Source organism: Marmota flaviventris, chromosome 2 (genome assembly GCF_047511675.1).
Source record: "Marmota flaviventris isolate mMarFla1 chromosome 2, mMarFla1.hap1, whole genome shotgun sequence".
Taxonomy (NCBI): Eukaryota; Metazoa; Chordata; class Mammalia; order Rodentia; family Sciuridae; genus Marmota; species Marmota flaviventris.
In genome coordinates this window covers 113,432,099-113,447,095 of record NC_092499.1, presented here as the reverse complement: position 1 = coordinate 113,447,095, position 14,997 = coordinate 113,432,099, and the positions used below count along the sequence as shown (strand labels likewise).

General features: G+C 37.0%; 1 protein-coding gene across 25 annotated transcripts in view; it reads right to left on the bottom strand.

Moving 5' to 3' along the window:
* Map2k5 (mitogen-activated protein kinase kinase 5) overlaps positions 1 to 14,997 on the bottom strand; it is a 253,918-nt gene that overhangs the window by 110,859 nt on the left and 128,062 nt on the right. For all 25 annotated transcript variants that reach the window (XR_011706698.1, XR_011706699.1, XR_011706697.1 and 22 more), the window contains 2 exons: positions 2,116 to 2,189; positions 1,102 to 1,152 (listed from right to left, as the gene is read on the bottom strand). Coding sequence is in view for 20 of the 25 variants with exons in the window: in XM_071608421.1 (XP_071464522.1) it covers positions 1,102 to 1,152; positions 2,116 to 2,189 (125 nt within the window). In the remaining 5 variants the exon portion in view is untranslated. The remainder of the gene's footprint in view (positions 1 to 1,101; positions 1,153 to 2,115; positions 2,190 to 14,997) is intronic.

Below are 14,997 nucleotides of genomic sequence, written 5' to 3'. Positions count from 1 at the left end.
CCTGGGTTCCATCCATATTAAAGAATTTTAATCAAGATAATATATGAGTTGGGCTTGGTGGCACATGCATGTAATTCCAGCAAATCGGGAGACTCAGGCAGGAGGACTGCAAGTTCAAAGCCAGTCTCAGCAACTTATTGAGGCCCTAAGAAACTTAGTGAGACTCTGTCGCTAAACAAAATATAAGAAGGGCTGGAGATGTGATTCAGTGGTTAAACACCCCTGGATTCAATCTCTGCCCCTGCCCCCCCGCAAAAAGATAACATGAACTAAGAACATTGAGCATAATCGCCGTGGTTCTATCCATACTAAAATTCTGCACTACATGATATATAAACCTAAGTGATCAGAACTGAAAGGGAGAACCTAAGTAAATCCAGAGCTCTCATTAAAAAAAAAAAATTAATCCTAAAATGTTAAAAACAAAAATTTAGCTCCAAACCAATATACTAAAACATTTTTATGGACATGAATACTTCCCTTACTGAAAAGGCAAGAAAAACAGGTCTGAGCCAAACCACACTGATCTTTGAAACAGCTCTATGCTCCTACCTTTTATTTTTACAAATTTAAAGTTGTCTTATAACAGGCATGAATCCAACATCTAAACAAAACAGATAGGTACAAGTTCTAAAGAAACTGGACTGCTAACCTTCACATACAGCGATCTAAAAGTAAAACTGAACTAACTCAGTAATTTCATTTTGATCTGGTGACAAAGCATGTCTGTATTCCTGGAAAAAATAATCGACCTTATTGACTGACATCTTGGCATATTTTAGGATTAATTAAGTAAGCAACATGGATAAGCAGCCAGTATTCTAGAATGTGCATTATTTTCTGTAGGATTAAACTTCAAAACTCAGCAATTTCACACTTAAACTGACTAGTTAAGTCAGCAGAGTCAGATGAGTTGATAGCTCCCCTGCAGTCCCTCATGCATTTTGGAAAGATTTAAAAATTGGATCCTGACTGGACTGACTTTGTAATTTATGATCTGCTAGGCTAAAGCTGTGGAATTAATTCGAGAATTATACATTACCAAGTACATAAAGATAAAGATGTTGGTTTTAAATGTTATTTTTGCATAAGTTTACTTACCGCCATATAAGCATTTGTTCCAACATACGTCTTGGCTATAGAATTCACCAGCTATGAGACAAAACAGTCTGTTAGAACAATATAAAGATAATGTGGAAATAAAATGGGCAATTATTCCTCATTTAACCTACAATCATCATTCCTATAAATCAACTAAAAATTATGTAAAATGGAACAAATTTATCTACAAAGGCATTAAAAATGATTAAATCTCTCTTTTCTTTTGAATGTTATTTCCAATTTAAACAAGCACAGCATTCCAGTTTATAGCAGATAACCTTAAACAATTCACTTAAGCAGGATGCGTTATCGCTTTAGTACCCCAAACCCGCCTGATATAAAAAGTCAATTTGAAGTAGAATTTGAACACATTCATTTTTTAGTCAGATGGCTCAAGATGTGAATGAAGCCCCATGCATTACTAGAATGAAATGAACACTAAATACGCTGGAGGGATAACAGACTTTGACAACTCATAATACAACGATGACCTTCGCTTTGGTCTTCGTGTTTGGCTGGGAGTAAAGGTGGCTGCAATTCAAATCAACATCACAGCACGCTCATGGGTCACTATCACCGGGGTTCTCAGGGGAGGCCCAAAATGGAAATTAATTAAAATTTGTGCTGCACATTGTAATGGCCCTCCACCATTGTTGCTCCCAATATTAATTTTTATTGTGGGCCAGTTGGGCTCCCCAGGCACAGCTTCCACCCTGCCCTCCCTTTTGTCTGGCCCAAACGCTTTCATATCAAAGCTGCATATCAATGAAGTTTGCTATTCGTAAGTAGTAATTACAATATCAGCAGTTTTTACTGTCATTAAACAATGAACAATCATATTCTGATGAGAGAAACTCGCTTAGAGATTAAAAATGAATAACACACTCCCAGCCGAGGAAGGGATGCGGTTTCTGTTTGTCTGGCAGCAAGGTGATTTTTCAACCCAGACAGCAGATTGAAAAGAAAAAGTGAATGTTGTAGAGGGGAGAGTACACTGGGAGGAAAGAGACCTACCTGAGTGCTCACTCCAAAGTCACACAGCTTGACCTGGCCTCTTGTGTTTACTAGCATGTTGGAGGGCTTCACATCTAAAAGAGACCAGAAAAGCTTGCATAACCCATTCTGTATCCACAGGGCTGGTTTTTAAAGGCATTTTCTCTCTCTCTCTCTCTCTCTCTCTCTCACACACACACACACACACACACACACACACAAACACATCATACCACACTGCAGAAAATGACATCATATGCTCACCCAAAATTCGAATCACAAATTTAATGCAAGTATTTTATTTGGAGGCAAAACGTACGATCCCCCACTTCTACCCATTCCTGGTTTCTACAGAAGCAAGGGTTTATTTCAAGTGAAAGTCGAATCAAATCTTGGCTTCTGACAATAGTAAATATACCCATCATCCTATACCCAGTCTTTCAGGATCGTGTGTGTATGATTATATATTATATATATAAATTTTCTTGCCAAGAATCTGCACAAAAATGATTAGCTTTACTCAAATTGTGTAACCAACAATCTATCCCTTCTATCTTTGGTAGTAAGGTCGAAAGGAAGCCAACAAAGAAAAAAAAAATCACTCCTATGTTGTTGGTAACAGGTCACATCCAAAGGAAACAATGAGAAAATGAATGTGCTGTTGCTGTTTCCTGTGTTTCCCATGACAAATGCAACTTCAGATAATGCTCAGAAACTGACGTAAAAGATGTGTGTATGTGTGCACATGCACACACCCATCAGCCTTTATTTTATCCCTTTCTTCCCTGACATCATTTTTGACTGCTATTATACTTAACAAAAGGATTGACATAGTTTTCACCAAGGCAGTCAGTGGTAAGTCATGACACAAAGGGTTTCTGTGAAGCAGCCTCACCAACAACAATGAGCCTTTTCTGGAATTCAGGGAGGTCACAAAAACCATCCAAGCAAGACAAGAGCACACCACTTTTTATGGTACACAGAAACTGCTTTGACACTTCATCTTTAATGGCAAAAATGGTCTACGGCAGACAACTGGTTATATTTAACTACTTCAAATCTGAACAAGAGATTCATACTTTTTTTGATATAACATTTCAACATTTATTTACGAATGAGTTAATTTGCTCCAACCCTCCACTTTGCAAAAAGGTACCCCAGCCAGTATTTTGCCAAGAGTAGGTATTTAATTCAAATTTCAACTTCAAACTCAGTAACTGATAACTATTAAACCCTCTTTACTATGTGACAGGAGATATGCTGGCATTTTCTTACTCAGTGTGGCCTGACACTAGAATGTAAACTCCACAAAGGCACGGATTTTGCCTTTATTTACTACTGTATCCTCAGCCCCTGGAAGAGTGGTAGGCATATATAAGTGCTTAATAAATGTTTTTTGAATGGACGAGTGAATAAATGGATGGAAACCATGAGCGCAAAATACTATTTTATGTTGATATCTTGTTTCAGTGATGTGGGGTCAATTGTAGAACGTGTGTCTGTGGTATGCTCTTCAGATGACACACACTGTGACCACACTGGGGGGACTCTGATGACAAGTTGATGTGCTGGGATAGGCATAAACTCTCTTATCAGCTGGTCTCTCAACTTCCAGCTTTTCCTGATTTCAATATCATTCTTACACCCCTTACACCGAACTTTAAATATACCACTTTCACTACATGCTTTCTTTCCTTAAGGAGGAAGTTAAATATGCTGGGCATAACCCCACCTACTCCTTAAGAATGGGGTCATGCTTTCCAGTGTGCCCCTGTAGTAAGCCCAGCACATCACAGACAGCCACAGCACACACAATCCATGTTTGCTGAACTGAAACAAATCTTAAATTCTATGTAGCCTTGTCTTCTTTTCTAAATCTAATTCTCATTATAGGCCCTCAACTTTTGTGTATTTTTCTTTTAGACAACGGGCTGTCTTACATACTGACATCCTAACATACTCTGAAGCTACCACACCAGAGGGAGACAGATCATGAACAAATATTTTGGGCTCCTAGAGGGGGCTACATGGAAATCATAAGGTATGCTCAAAGTAGCAAATATTTAGCTTTAATTAGAGACACACACTTGATCAGTAGAGAGAAAAAATAAAAAACCAAACTGCTAGACTATAATCTCAAAGGCGAGTGCATTTGTCCAGCAGTAGCTGTACTATCCAGCTCTAAGAAAAGCCTCGGCATAGTGTTTGCACATTCCTCTCTCCACCCCTGTTTGTAGGAGTACACATAAAAGTACTAGACATGCAGTCATTCTCAAACCAAACTTTACTTTGCCTCAAAGTAAAAATGCCATTGTTGAGCCTTGTTCATGCTGTTTTCATCATTTCTCTCCCAGTCCCTGGTTTATAAACCCTTTCTTCATATTTTCTGACTACTTGAATCCTGCCCATCCTTCATCTCAAGGACCTGCCTCCCTGCTGCCCTAAAAACCAAACAGCTAGACTTTTTTCTCAGGCCACTAAAATCATGACTTCCTTTGAATGGTTGCACCATCTGCTGTCCTAACCATTTATTTGGAACTGAGCATATCACATTTTACTAGATGATCTGTTACAGATATCGTCACTCCAAGGAGTAAGTTTGTAGGGTAGGAATATGCTTCCTACATTTTAGAACGTATTCCTTCTGAGCACAGTATCTTGCTCACTGGTTAATGGTTTTTTAAACAATATATTAAATTTGCTAATATAAATGCTCTCTTTCCCAGTAATATCTTGAGGCATAATTTGAATATAACTCTTTAAACAAATTCAGTGGATTCAATCTGCCAGACAGAAGACCTGGGTTTTAGTTTTTTTGGACTCTGCCATAAACTTGGCATATGACTTTGGACTTACCATGTGATATTTTAGTTTCTAAGAAGAGAATAGTGTATCAATCTTAAAGAACTGTGAGGGTTAGAAGAGACACTGAAGACCCTCAGAGGTATACAAAAGTACATACAAGAGGAAGTGAGGGGAAGGGGAAAAATAATACAAGGGGGACAAACGAATGTCAGTAAAGGGGGCAGAGAGAGAAGAGGGGAGGGGAGGGGAGGGGAGGGGAGGGGAGGGGGGATAGTAGAGGATAGGAAAGACAGCAGAATACAACAGACACTAGTATGGCAATATGTAAATCAATGGATGTGTAACTGATGTGATTCTGCAATCTGTATATGGGGTAAAAATGGGAGCTCATAACCCACTTGAATCAAATTGTGAAATATGATATATCAAGAACTATGTAATGTTTTGAACAGCCAACAATAAAAAAAAAAAAAAAAAAGAAGAGACACTGAATATAAAATTGCTTTTAAAACTGCCAAACACTCTACAAATGTAAGGCATTAGCAACTGGTAATCAACTAACCTACAAAAGTGATATATTTTATCATATTTAGGGAATAATTACCATTGTGACTATAGCAATTAAAGCTATATTTAAGTAAAATACTAGCTAAAGGAAAATGGTTTTCAAGCCTAGTGAGTAGAACTGTAAAACCAATTTAAAACTTATGAGGAAATATTTTGCCAGTCCATCTGCACTCATTCCTCCACAAGCCTACTGAACCAGTCTCCCTATTTTTACACTTGCTTTACAACAGTCTGTGTTCAACGCAGCAACTCAAGTGACCCTTTAAAACCTAAATGAGACCACACCCTTCTCTGCCTAAAACCTCCAATGACTTCCCCACTCATTGCAAGTGTGAAGTCCTCCTTGGGTCTCTAGGGCCTGCGCGTGCTGCCCTACCTCTGCTCCCGGCCTCACTCTCTCCCAGCTCACTGCTTTACCTCACTGGCCTCCCTGCCAGGCATGCTCCCACCCTGTGGATCCATCCCTGGACACTCTGCTCCCACATACATGCACTGCTTACTCCTTCACTTCCTTGACCTTTTTGCTCAAATGTTCCCTTTTAAAGAGAAGCCTCCCTAACTAGCCACATTCCAGGTCCTGATGTCCCCTTCCCTTTGCTTCTAGTTCAACCCTCTTAACATTTACCATTTATCAACACCCTGCATCTCTACACATAAGTCTGTTAATTACTGGTCATTTTCTCTTGAGGGGAAGCTCCATGAATGCACACTTGATCTGCTTTATGTTATTTCTAAAATGGCATCTGGTATATACAGGAAACAATATTTGTTGAGCAAATGGTTAAGGAATGTCATCTGTATTGAAGAGATGGGCTAACATACCCAGACAAGGAATGAATTTGACCTGAAAAGGAATTGCGTCTTTGCCACTTAATGGAATACACTTCAGAATGAAAATATTTCTAAATGACATTCTTCATTCTGAGATGAGTCCACATCATTCAAAAATACTCATTCAATAAATATTTATTGATGCTTTACCATACATATGTCAGATAATGGTTTTAGGTACTGTGGGGAGAAACATGAAGAAGACCTTGTCTCTGGCCTCCAGGAGCATGCTGATCAAGGAGTTGGTGGTATATTCTTTGACCAAAAATACTGCTCATGAGAGAGTTCAGGATCATAGTGTTGCTTGCCCATTGCCTAAATATGATGCTCCTTCTGACCAACTGGCATTATTCTTATAATAAAGATAATGAGAGTTATGCAACTTAATAGCTCCAAAGCCTGACTATGCTTTTAAAAAAATAGTTTTGTTTTTATTTTTTTCGTTCTACTCCAGATCTACAAAGTTAGAAACTGATCCAGTACAATCTGGTCTTCAGGCCAGCAATTAAAAAGACCTATCTAACTCACTACTTTTTCCTCAGATGTTCAGGATATCTCAAATTTCTTTTCTTGTTTCATTTTATTTTTTGAAATAAACATTTTTTTTTGTTTTTAAAAATAAATTTTAGTGCAGCCATTTTTGCAGTTTTACAAGTTTGTCATTATATTTAAAATAGAGTCTTGAAAACAGGATAAAGTTGAGTCTTTTTTTTTTAAACAGTCTTGACATTTGTGTTTTTAATTGGACTGCTTAACCCATTTATATTTTTTTTTGTTTATTTATTTATTTTTTTAAATGTAGTGCTGGGAATCTAACCCAGTGCCTCATGCATGCTAAGCAAGTGCTCTACCACTGAGCCACAACCCCAGTCTGCCATTTATATTTGATATGATTATTGATATGATCGAGTTCAAATGTACCATCTGACCATTTGTCCCATGTGGTCACTGTTCCTTTTTTCTTCATTTCCTGCTTTCTTTGGGTCAGTTGAGTCTCCCCCACCACTTGCCTCAGCATTCACTAATTTCTCCTAATGGCTTCTAAGCCAGAAGCTGGCAAACTTTTTTCTGCAAAGAGCCATAAAATAAGTATTTGAGGACTTGAAAATCATCAATGTTTGTTGTAACTACTCAAGTTCATCTGCTGTAGTACAAAAGCAACCATAACCTGCACATAAATGAATAGACAGAACTCTGGATTGACAGCTCTTTTTTCTTTCAATGTCTTTAAAGATGTCTTTCCATTATTTTCTGGCTTGCATTGCTTCCTGCAAGAAGTCTGCTGATGTTCATATTTTAATGTGTTGTATTTTCTCTGAATATTTTAAATATTTTCTATTTAATCACTGGTTTTCACAATTTTTATTTTGAGGTGCTTTGGTGTGATTGCATGTTTATCTTGAACTTATAGATGTAGATTCATAAGTTCACCAAATTCAAAGATTTAGGCCATTATTTTATTCAAATCATCCCCTCACCCCCACCTTTTCTCTCTCCTTTCAAAACTCAATTACACATATACCTTAGACTTCTAGATATTGTCTCAAAAGTCACCCAGCTGGGCTCATTTTTTTTTTAAATTTTTTATTGTTGGCTGTTCAAAACATTACATAGTTCTTGATATATCATATTTCACACTTTGATTCAAGTGGGTTATGAGCTCCCATTTTTACCCCATATGGGCTCATTTTTTAAAAATCTCTTTTCTCTAATAGTAGAAAGGGGAATTCTATATTAATATTAATTTTGGCTAATTTCTATATTTCTAACTTCAAGATCATCATTTTTTTGGTAATGTCTAACCCACTATTAATTTTATCAAGTAGAATTTTATTTCAGATATTCCATTTTTATTTTTCATTTCTATATGTTCCACTTCATTGTCTTTTACATCATCCATTTCTCTCCTCATTGTGCTCATGTTTTCTTTGAATTCCTTGAGCATATTTATAACTTTTGTAATTACTCCAAAGCCCATTATCTCTGGTGTGTAGGTGGGTGGTTTGTTTCTACCGACTGGCTTTTCTCTTATTATGGTCTTTCATCCATAATAAAAAAAAAAAAGTTCTTTTATTTGGATGCCAGATAATGTGAGTCTTATATTATTGAATACTGAATTTTGCTGTAATTCTTTTAAAAGTGTTGGCCTTGATATTGCCAATATAATTAAGTAACATGCAGATAGCTGAGTCATTTTAAGGCTTATTTTAGAGCTTTGATTTATGGAGAATCTAGAATAATTTCTATTCTAGTTTAACCTCACTACTAAGGCATACTCCCTCTAATATTTCTCCTGAATGTTCCAAAGTATTTGGTGAGAACGCGCCACATAGGGTGGTTGAAAATAGAAGATTCTCAACCTTGTATAAGCTTTGGAAATTGCTTGACTTACAATTCCCCAGAAATTTTCTTACCCGAATAGTAGCTTTTTGTCTAGTTTTGTAAGGTTTTACACTATGAATAGAGATTACCACTTTGTCAAAGATTCAAGGACACTCCTACACAAATTCTAGAATTCTTTCTTTGCATAGCTACTGACTCTCTCTAAGACTCTCCCTGTGAAGGCTAGCCATTCTGGACTCTAAACTCCAAACTCTTGTCTCTTTAGCTCAGTAAGATCTCTGGGCTCTGAGTGGGTCTGCAGGTGGAAAGGCTGAAAACAGGCTCATCTTACTTGCTTCCCAGGGATTCCCACACTGCTTACTGCCTAATGTCTGAAGACAGTTGTTTCATACATGCTGTTCAGTTTCTTAATTGTTGGCAGAAGGCAAGTCTCATAGTAGTGATTCCTCCATAGGTAGAAGTGGAAATATCCCTTCCATTTAAAATTTTATTTTTGTCTCTTGCTCATTGTTTTGATCTCATAAGTCACTTAAATCCCTTTTGAGGTAAATGGAATATAAATTATATTAGAACTTTATATAGTTAAGCTAAATCTGAATTCACTAGGCAGAATGGAAAGCAAAAAGAATCCCTTTAAATGTTGGACTAAGCACAGTTCCCTTAATTTAAATTCTGCTTGTTCCTCCATTATAATATTCCACACGATATCTGAGGTATGAAGCCACCACACTGACTACTTCAAGTTTCATTTAAAATATGCAAATTCTAAAACTCTCAAGAATAGCTCCAGGATTGCTAAAAATGATATGATTTTGTTTGTTTGCTTTTCAAAGCCATAGACAATAGCACATCTGATTAGGCAGAAAGTTTACTTTTAAGGAAGTAGCTATATCTATGCTTATTTTAATGCAATATCAAGTTATGGAAAACAAATAGCAATTGAAGGCATACAGCTTTACATTCAGCTCACTTAAAACATCATAGCCTTTCTTCTGTAAGCAAAGCGCAGAAAAGATGAGTCATTAAAGTGACTGATTATAAATGGGAATCATCAGGGCAGATGTAAGTCATTGTGGTTTAATCAGGCCATTAATTATTAGGGTTTATCAATTAGTTTTATTGAAGGCAAGGGAGCTTAAATGAATAGTAGGGCATTGATTTTAACTGAGACACATTTTCTCAAAGAAAATACAAATGAGGTATGTAGAAGCCTAGAATTATAGGTCCTTTCACACCACTAAAGAGAAATATGCTTCTTCTTTTGCAAGACATAGCCTTTACTGAAAAACCAAATTTACTTTCATTCCCTTTAGCACTAAGAATGGAACAGTCATGTTTTGGTGTTCCTTAATTTGAAGTTTGGTTTTAATTCATCTTGGCTAATAGGTCAATATTGTGTTGGAGAAAGAGACAAAAATACAATGCAAAGTGACCCATTTTTAATGATATTCCTCATCATCTTTCATTTTAGAAAGAAAATAGTCATTCTCTGCAGAGTAGTTTTTACAGGAGTTAGAACAGGTTCTTGTTGGTCAGATAATATCATGGGAAATGGCCTATGGACTTAATCCAAGATTGACTGTGACACTAGACAAACTGTTCAAGCCTCTGAGCACATGTGTGTATATACATACACACACCCATGCTCACATGCTTAGTGCTCAGCACAGTCTGACTTAATTCTCAAAACAACCTTGAACTCTCACTGAAAAACTACCTTATCAGTGTGGGAAAATCAGATAAAACCCAATCTTATATATGATATATTGACATCTGATTATATCTTACTATATCCAGATATCTTATCTTCCTACACTGACAAAGTGGTTACAAGAATTAAATGAGACTATGTTTAGTCTAACTGGCACTAATTAGTGCTCAATGAACTGTTGAATAAATCAAATGAATGGAAAGAACATTTTGTATACTTAAATACACAAGATATACTATAAGCTATTATTTTGCAGAACTGGAAATGACAATGATTCCCACCTTTTTTTGGATCTTCTAATATATTTGACTGGACCCTAATGCTAAGTGAGGTTAACTTTCAATACACCAGCTGCAACTGAGGGGAGGCTTCTTCCAGAATGGCAAGTTCTGTTCAGCTGGGATAACACGAAAGTTAACAATTATCCAATCACATCCAGTATCTCTTGTCACAATGTTTTCCCGCTCCTTCTGTGGGATGTCACAGTAAGCTGATATAATGACTGAGTTGCAGTAGTAGTATAGTCCAAGTGAATAATAGGTGGTTATGATGCAGTTCTGTCCAATGATGTGAAGGGCTAAGAAGATGATAAGAAAAATACCAGGGAGCTGGAAGAATGTTTAGCCCACAAACAGGGTCTGTGCCTTGCTGAGGATGATAATGGGTGATTTTCTATAGGAGCCTGCAACTGCAAAAATCAATCTTAAAGTGTCTTTGAAAATTAAACACAAGCCCTATGTTTAATAAGCCAGGTAGATGTTTGCCTTTAGTGCCAGCTACTCAGGAGGCTGAGGCAGGAAGACTGTTTGAGCATAGGAATTCAAGGTCAGCCTGGGCAACACAGCAAGGCCCCAGTCTCAAAAATTGAAAATTGGGTGTAACATTGCCATATTGGCTTTGTGGTCATTATCTTTTTTTTTTTTTTTAATATTTGTTTCAGTTGTCAGTGGACCTTTTTTTAAAAAATTTATGTGTGGTGCTGAGAATCGAACCCAGTGTCTCACACATGCTAAGTAAGCACTCTACCACCGAGCTACAACCCCACCAGTGGTCATTATCTTATTGTACCTTTAACAAAGTATAAAACACGAGTCAATTACACTGATCACATAGTATACATCAAAGGCAAAATGGTTACTTCTCAAAACTAATATCTACTGGATTGTCTGATTGTGGTTACAAATATTTAAAGAAATACACTAATTACACTCCTAGGTGTCTACCCCAGAGAAAGGAAAATGGAATCACATAAAAACTACATGTGAATATCAGCATTATTTGTCTATAAATGATTAGACAAAATGTGACATATCTCTATCCAGCAATAAAAATAAATGGTCTACTGACATACTTCAATATAGATCAACCTCAAAAATATTGTGCTACCTGAAGAAGCACAAGGCTTCATATTGCATGATTCTGCTTACATAGAATGTCCAGAAAGGGCAAATCTGTAGTTAGAAAACAGATTAGTGTTCCCTGGGACTGGGGACAGGGGCCTGGGACAGGGATTTCCTGACAATGGGTATGGGATCTCCTTTTTTTGGGTGATGTAAATGTTCCAGAACTAGATTATGGTGATGATTGTACAACTCTACAAATTTACTCAAAACTATACTGAATCATATATTTAAAATGGATATCTTTTATGGCATATAAATTGCATATCACTAATACAGCTGTTTTTAAAAAATAGCCTGAAGATGCAACCTGATTTATCATAAACATTATTTATTACCAAAAGACTAACTGATAAGCCATAGTTTTGTGGGTGCTTTGTGACCATGGTGATCACTTTTCTATTCTATCTATGACAAAGTATGAAACATCAGCTTCTTATATACCCTAAAAATATTATACACACACACACACACACACACACACATGGTTATTCTCTCAAAACTGGTATGTATTAGAAGGTCTAAATAACTTGTAATTATAGATATTTAAAGAAAGATACTAACTTTAAAATGTCACTTTTGTGTATTTATGATTATTTCCCCAAATGGCAAAGGCTATGCCTACAAAATACAAACCATCAGTTCAAACATGAAAAACTCAGTCAGCCAACCAGGTTGTCTCAATAACCTCCAGTAACTGTTCTGACTGATTTTTAGGCTGGACTGTCTGTTTTTCTTCCTTCCACTGAATTGACCAAATTGACTGTGGAAATTGGTATCATGTTGAGACAACTCATGTTGCCACCCATAACTGTCTCATGCAGGAAACTATATCTTTACACATGCTGCATCAATTAGCCATTAAACAATCCACACAAACAGCATCAAGCTCAAGCTTGTGAATAAAGGCCAGAGCCCTCAAGAGCTCATGCTTTCAGCAGCTCTTCACAAAGAGCTTCTCCGCCCACTGCCCAGCCTCTGCCCCCAACATAATCAGGGGTCAGGGTGGGAGTTACCCTCAGACAGGATTTGGCTGGGAGCCGAGGGGGCTGTTCAAAACAGATAAATAAAAGCTTGTTCACAAAACTACAGTTAAGAGTTAGCCAGTGCATTCTGAATAGGGGCTTGCAAGTCAACTTTCTGATAAGACTGGTTCTAAAGGATATACTAGGTGTTTTTGTATATACTAGGTGTTTTTTCTGTCAGAAAAAGAAAACCATACAAACTGAAGACTCCTTTTGGCATGGTATATTCGCATCAGATGCTGGTGACATCTCCTACTTCTCCCTTCTGCTCTGTTTTCCTTTATGTTTAAAATATTTAATTTACTCTGAATGCTCTTAGAAGCAGGCATGGTACAATTCTTAAGAAAACATGAGTTGGATTTTAAAATGTGGAACGCGGCTCTGTTGTGGGGTGATATTGGAAGCAAAAATAAACTTCTCTTCAACTTCTTCCCTCTATTAAGCGATTGCATTGCTTGCTTGTATGCCAGGAAGCTACTCTCAGTTCAGGAGGAGCCAGAGAACGCAGGACTCCACTCTTAGTAACCTCTCCTAGCGCTGTGCCAGGGCGCTTCAGCAATACTCTTTCATTGCTTAATTGTCTTGTGAAAAGACAACAACCAATATATCTATGTAGTTATTTCTTGGGGACCACATTCTAATGAATGAGAACAGCAGGTACAATTAAATATAGACTATGCTGATATTCTGCATTACAAATTCATCTGTGCACAACAGGAATGCACTTAAGAGAAAACCACAATGCAATATAAAAGTTATTCTAATCACTCTATCACATAATAAAGGGTAGGTCATCCAAATATTCTTGCAAAAGCCTTAAATAAAATTAAGCAGCATAATTAGCCATCCTAAATGGCAGTTACTGTCTAGAGTCTCATGATTCAGTTCAGAATGGAGGCAACATACATGGCTTCCCTTTTCCACATGATGAAAAGGAGGAGACATGGGGGCACTTAGCAGGCTAATACCAAGGACAAAAAGGCTTGCCATCCCAATTCTTCCTTCTCTCACTCTTCCACAGTACGGAAAAGAGATTTCTTTCTAAAGTGGTGAATCTTAGATTTACCTGTAATGTGTACATATTCTTGTCAGTGTTTGAGAAACCCCAGGGGTGGAGGAATGAGTTCCTGAGAATCAGAAAAAAACCTTCATTCTGCTCTCACTCTGGAACAACCTACTTCTCCAAGCCCAAGATACCACTGATTGTAAGATTCCTATGGACTGAAATGCTGCTCAGCCAAAAAGAAAAAAGAAAAAAAAAGGAATATATTAAATGCAGAAATATAGCGTAAGATTGTAGACTGGACTTTGAGCGGCATGTTCAGAGGACCAAGTCTGGTAAATTGTTTTAATTAAATAACAATAATCAAAATAGATGATACTTACTTGGCCCTTGCTATATGCCAGGAATGGGCTAAGCCATTATTAGCATGCGTTATTTCCTTTAATTCTCATTGTAACCCTTGAGATTGGTATTATTATTAACCTGGTATTGAAGCTAAAATTAATTTTCCAAGGCCACACAACCAGAGGTTCTGACTATACCTCTTAAGCTTTAACAAACTGCATTATGAGATAAATCTCATTTGAACTAGCAGGCTGGATGATTGTCTATGCTTTGGCATTGAATAATTCGATAAACCTGGGAAGGTCACAGATGAACTGATTTTACTTTAGGTTCTTTCTACTTCTCACAAGCTAATGTTCTCTCTAAGAAAAGGAGATATAGGGGGAAGTTTGGGAGCTTCTAACCGTTCTCTCTCAATCTCTTGCTTCTATTCTTGGGAAACAACTGTCTGAACTATTAATAATTGCTGTGTCTCAGGTACAACACTATGACCTCAAATAAGTTAAGACAATGACCCAAGGTCAGGTAGCTGAGATGAATTAAGAGGAAGAAACAGAACTTAAACAAATCTAGGTCTGATCCCCAGGGGCGCTCTTCCATTAGATAACTAAGCGCTTACTGCCTTTCCTATGACTGAGCAACTTATTTATTTAGCCTCTTTGAACCTCAATTCCTCATCTAGTAAATGGAGATACAGTGATACCTTCCCTACAAGGTTATCATAAAGATTAAACAAAATTATATACAGAAAAGATCTGACTCAGTAGCACACAGGGGATACTCAACAAATGACAATATTAATAACAAATATTATACTATTATAATTATCAACCTCAATTCTGAAGAAACTTAATCCTCCAACAGTGAAAGTCT